Genomic DNA, 5,250 nt, shown 5'->3' with positions numbered 1-5,250 from the left:
CTAATGGTCAAGCTTGAACGAGAGCAGATTTGCTAGGGAGCGTGGCTCACTTCCCCAGACCGCATAATCTGAGACATTCTACAGATTACAAATAGTTAGATTGTCATCTTGTGGGACATTACATGGACAGACGACAGAGGACAGGAGTTATTGTTAGGCCATAATATCTTCAGTCTAATATCTTACCTTTAACCTGTCTCTTGTGAAAATTCACCGTTTTAGGAATCTCGAGATGAATCTTTGTACTCTACACTACAGTACCATATCCGGATTTGAGGTGCAGCTATAAATCAACAGTCTAATATAATAGATCGCATGAACATGTTCATCGTTGGCATTTGCAATTCAGAACCACAGGCATCTTGATTTTTTAAGATCCCTACAATTTATTTATAGCACATGTTTGGTAACATGTTCATATATTTACCATTACAAACATTACCAATGGTTAATGTGCTGGTGTGACAAACATCCACAATAACTTAATACAAATGTACAATACATCCATCGAAAACATTTTCAGATAATGCCATAGGATAGCCCTCTCTGGCAAATGATCTAGCACAAGATCACATCATATGCAATGCTATATACAGACGAGGACAAATCAGAACCTATTCCTTCTTGGAGGTGTGGATGGCAGTGACCGTAGAAACCATCGAATCAACACCGCATGTGTTTTTCACATGCGGACCCCTGCAAATCTTGTAATAACCATTCTCACCCCAGTTCTCACCCCAGGAGTTCTTGATGATCCAGTAGGGCTTTTCCTTGAAGCGGATTGGCGCGTATCCAGCAGATCCATAGCCAACTAGGAGAACACCATGGTCAAGATGCCTTCCACAAATGTATGGGCACGAGACACCCCCGATGTATGTCTGCATGAATACTGCATTGATACCGACTGCAGGACAGAAAGCATGCATCAGTTGTTCATCATATTCATACTTTCATTGGCTAAATTTCAGACCTGCAATGATCAAATGTTTATCCTTACTTGCGAGTGGGCCATGTTTAACCAAATTAGCAGCAATTTGGTCTTCATCCACAGATACAACGCTGAAGTTTTTCACTTGAGCTACAATTTTGGACTTGTCAAACTTGCAGGTGCCGTCACTCCCAGTGTAAGGGTAATCTTTCTCACTCTCTAGGCCACCAACTTTCTCGAGATAGCTGAAAGCTGTAGTCATCAAGCCACCATTGCATCCTGCATCGCATGAGCGTGGGTCGGATGCATCGCACTGCAAATTCATGATACCAATAGAGCACAGAAATCAGATATGGGAGCCAGCAGTGATAAAGCTAAGTCAGCTAATGGTGTCCTAGTTTTCAGTCGCTTGAAATTATCTCCCCATCATCAAATAGTTACAAGTATACGTACAGATTAAATTACAATACTGAGTTATTGGTCCGAATAAAGACCAAGAGTAACAAATTCTCAAACCATTGAAAATTAGACACTTCCATTCATAAGAAGTGAACTGTTAGAACAACTGAAACAAGAGTTTAGAAGATGTTTGATACTGCTGGTGCCTTGGTCTCCCAACCAAGGAGAAGTTTCTTGCGGCCATTGGCCAACCACACGTAGTTGACTTTTTGCAACCACAATGTGGATAAGATCCAAGCTAGCAATCTGGTGCCTAAACAAATCGCAACTTTCTTGTAGTCCTCCATAGTCAATTTTTTGGTTTCTCCGTATCAATTATCTTCATATTCCCTACTTTCTGTTTTCAGAATCTTATCTATTTTTTTTCTACTTCTGAATTCTGATCCCCACCCACCAACCAACCAGAACAGAGGAAACCCAGAAAATGACATCGTAGCAGAAGGCGACAAGACAACCCAGAGGAATATTCTTGCATGATCCTTTTAGTCCAATAGAACAAGAACGAAGAAATCGAAGTGGAACTTTGCTACTTGATAAGTAGCAGTTTCCTGCCGGTGAATACCTCGTGGTCGCAGTCGACCATCTGCTGCTCGCTGAGCACCTCGAGCTTGCCGGTGGCGAGGTAGTGCGCCCCCTCCAGCGCCCCCGACGTGCTGAAGGACCAGCACGACCCGCACGAGCCCTGCAGCCGAACAAATCCAGATCAAGTCAACCCAAGTCGACGAACTATGCTATCGATCGAATCGGGGAACGAAACCATGGCGGGCGGGCGGCACCGGACCTGGTTCTTGACGGGTCCGACGGCGCCGTGTTCACGCCAGTCGAAGTCGGTCGGAAGGCCGTCGGTGGGGAGGATGGGCGCCTTGTGCGCGGACGACCCCTTGAGCAGGTCCCGGGCGGAGGAGCGGCGGAGGCCGAGGAACTGGCGGCGGAACTCGGCCGGGGTGAGGTCGGAGAACTTGGTGACCCCGTGCACCGCCGTGGGGTCGAGTCGCTGGTGGCGCCGCGCGCGGCGGAGGTTGGCCTTGAACACGGACATGCGGTGCGCGCGCTCGTCCTCGTCGCGGTACGACTTGCCGAACCGGCGGACGAAGCTGGCGAAGTGCGCCTCCGCGTTCAGCTCCAGCTCGTCGCCGTCCGCGCCGGCCCCGACCACCTGCTCGATGAGCGGGTCCTCCGCGGCGGAGGCGGCCTCCTCGGGCTCCGCCGAGCAGAGCGCGGCGGCGGAGAAGAGGGCGAGGAGGAGGAGCGCGGCGCCGGCGAGGGGGCGGAGGCCGCGGCGAGCCATGGTGGTGACTGGCCTGGCCCGGTGGGGTGGGATATTTTTTGGCGGTTGTGGTTGGTTGGTTACCCGCTGGGGGTGTTATTTACGTTTGAGCTTGGTGTGGTGTTTGCTTGCGTGTTTGCCGTGTTGGATGCGGTTGCGTGGAGACGATAGCCATCGAGGAATTTTGTGTGGTATAATTGGCCGTAGTTTTTGTTTTTTGACTTTTAAAAAAAATAATTTCACATTTAGATATAGTGAAATGAATTGCGCTTCTGATGCAGAGGGTCAGCACCATGATCCACAGCACCACATAAATTGTGGTGCCGAGCTTTGCAATCCAATTTAGCGTAGGAGTCAACGTGGCACCACCTCGGCGCCAAGCTCAGCACCGTGGATCTTGCCGCCGACCTGTGTTGAAGAAAAAATTAGCTTACTAATTAATATAAATAAAATTGCTCCCTAAAATTTACATAAACTACCTTGTAGCTCAAGTGGTTGTTTAGTTTTCGCCTTGCAGAACCAGGTTCAAGTTCTAGTTTTGTCTTTCTTTTTCTACTTTGCAAAAAAAAATTACATAGCCAGAGACTCGAACCTGGGCGCTCAGGGACAGATGCTAGCATACAATTTGTGTCTTTACTAGAACAGTACACTTATCTATTTCAAATGTCAAAATATACAGGTTAAACATTTGATGCCGAGACCTATAGAACTGAGCTCGGTGCCAAGATCCATGGTGCCGATCTTGGCGCCAAGGTGGTGCCACGTCGCTTTCACGTCGACTGCCACATTGAATCAGCTCGCGAACACTGACTTCTTAGGTCCAAAGGCGCAATCAGCGGCGGATCCAGGAGGGGGGCTAGGGGGGCTCAAGCCCCCCCTAAGAGCCCCTAATTACACGTAAAACACTGTAGCAAAAGCATCAAATCACCATTAAATCTTCACACAAATCAACATCTCCATTGTTTCAGCCCCCCCTTGTTTCTCATCCTGCATCCGCCACTGGGCGCAATTTGTTTTTCCAGAGGTCTAAATGTGAAATTTTTTTATGAAAAGATTAAAATGTAAAAAGTACGGTATAATTGGTGAATATTAGTTAGTTATGTGATAAGGATCCCAATGCTAATTTGCAGGTGTAGCGTATTGGATTTGATCAGCAAGAGGATGTTATTATTATGTACGGTTCTTATTGTAGTTGTATATATATAATAGTAGGATATGAAATAGTTATGGTTTTCGCAAGAGATCAATAATTTTGGTGATTGTTTTTGTTATCAACCATGAGTTTTGTTGCTCATTCGTGAATTCATTCACCATGACCTTGAATCAAGCAAGGTCAAACAATATGAGGGGGATGCAAGTAGAAGAAATTGAACAACATTAAAGTGTTATGCAACCGTGCAGCGGCATCAGCAGGTTTTGTTTGCTTTTGTTCGTCATGGGCACTATGACTCTATGAGGTTTGAGTTTGTGGCTATAATGATATCAGCTCGAATGAACAAACGGCTAAAAATATAATGGATATCCCTAGCTAAGAGATGCCAATATGATCGATGGATGGAGCACTAAGATGGAACGTGGTGCAAAGGAAGCATCAAGGCATGGTATTGGCTTGACTCACCTCAATTTATTTGTCACATGATTAAATATGTATAATGTTTGCAAGGACAAGGGATCCTGTAAGTAGTTGTGTTAGCCTCTTTGGAGAACTTAACACATCCTTCAATTCAATTTCAAGTTGTCTTGAACCATCAATTTGTCTAATTCCCATGCAATTAAACATGTGCATCGCCTCAAAACCAACCGCTGCAAAAAATACAATAACATCTTCCTTTCTATACCTCTATTTGCCTTTTGGGAATGACACCAAAAGATCCATCTTCTATGTTTGATTAATCTCAGATGTGCTTCACAATGATTGAGGTCGTAGGCTTCCAAAGAAGCTCACCACACGTGACTACATGAAGAGCCATTAGGCAGAATATCCTGAACCACATCATCGCTAGCCACAGTAGCGTGCAAGATTCAAAAGTTAAAATTTAGATCATGTCACATCAAAGAGAATCTTAGTATTTATTAGTATTAAATAGAGTTTAATTACAAAATTAACTGCAGAACTTCAAGGCTAAACTGCGAGACGAATCTAATGAAATATATTAATTCATAATTAGCGGAAGGTTACTGTAACATCACTATACAAAATTATAGATTAATTTGGCTTATTAGATTCGTCTCGCGAATTAGCACCCATCTGTCCCAAAAAAAATTATAAATAGATTTTATTTAATACTCCTAAATAGTAAGATTTTTTTTAATGTGACAGAGGTTAAAAAGAAATTCTTGGAAAGGTGCATATGAGAACCTCTGACGGGTGGGCAAGCTAGTTGTTTGTCCTTTGTGCCGGTGAAAAGACAAAAGAGGCCAAGAGATCAGAAGGATGATTCCCCTGGGGTCTGTGCCCTCGCGGAATCAATCAGACGGCTCGTGCTGCTCCGGCCGCTAGGCGCGATCCACGACCACGCGGACACGTGTCCGCTCGCTATATATCGTTGCTTGGCACACCTGCTGCCCGCCCGGCTGTGAGCCCGGTCCACAGCGA

General features: G+C 45.4%; 1 protein-coding gene across 1 annotated transcript; it reads right to left on the bottom strand.

The window, feature by feature from the left end:
• Positions 1-344: 344 nt before the first annotated feature.
• LOC120682031 (cysteine proteinase 1-like) lies at positions 345-2,807 on the bottom strand. The gene is made up of 4 exons (XM_039963767.1): positions 2,169-2,807; positions 1,950-2,069; positions 998-1,241; positions 345-904 (listed from the first exon to the last, which is right to left on the bottom strand). The coding sequence occupies exons 1-4, from the start codon at positions 2,673-2,675 to the stop codon at positions 615-617; spliced, it is 1,161 nt and encodes a 386-aa protein (XP_039819701.1). The 5' UTR covers positions 2,676-2,807; the 3' UTR covers positions 345-614.
• Positions 2,808-5,250: the final 2,443 nt, after the last annotated feature.

This window comes from Panicum virgatum, chromosome 7N, assembly GCF_016808335.1.
Source record: "Panicum virgatum strain AP13 chromosome 7N, P.virgatum_v5, whole genome shotgun sequence".
Taxonomy (NCBI): domain Eukaryota; kingdom Viridiplantae; phylum Streptophyta; class Magnoliopsida; order Poales; family Poaceae; genus Panicum; species Panicum virgatum.
The sequence above is the reverse complement of the archived record's forward strand: the minus strand, read 5'-3'. Positions and strand labels throughout refer to the sequence as shown.

Coding starts and splice junctions, on each gene's coding strand:
- LOC120682031 (XM_039963767.1), bottom strand. CDS start 2,675: ATGGCTCGCCGCGGCCTCCGCCCCCTCGCCGGCGCCGCGCTCCTCCTC. Junction 2,070..2,168: donor TCGGACCCGTCAAGAACCAG/GTCCGGTGCCGC, acceptor GTTCGGCTGCAG/GGCTCGTGCGGGTCGTGCTG. Junction 1,242..1,949: donor TGGTCGACTGCGACCACGAG/GTATTCACCGGC, acceptor ATGAATTTGCAG/TGCGATGCATCCGACCCACG.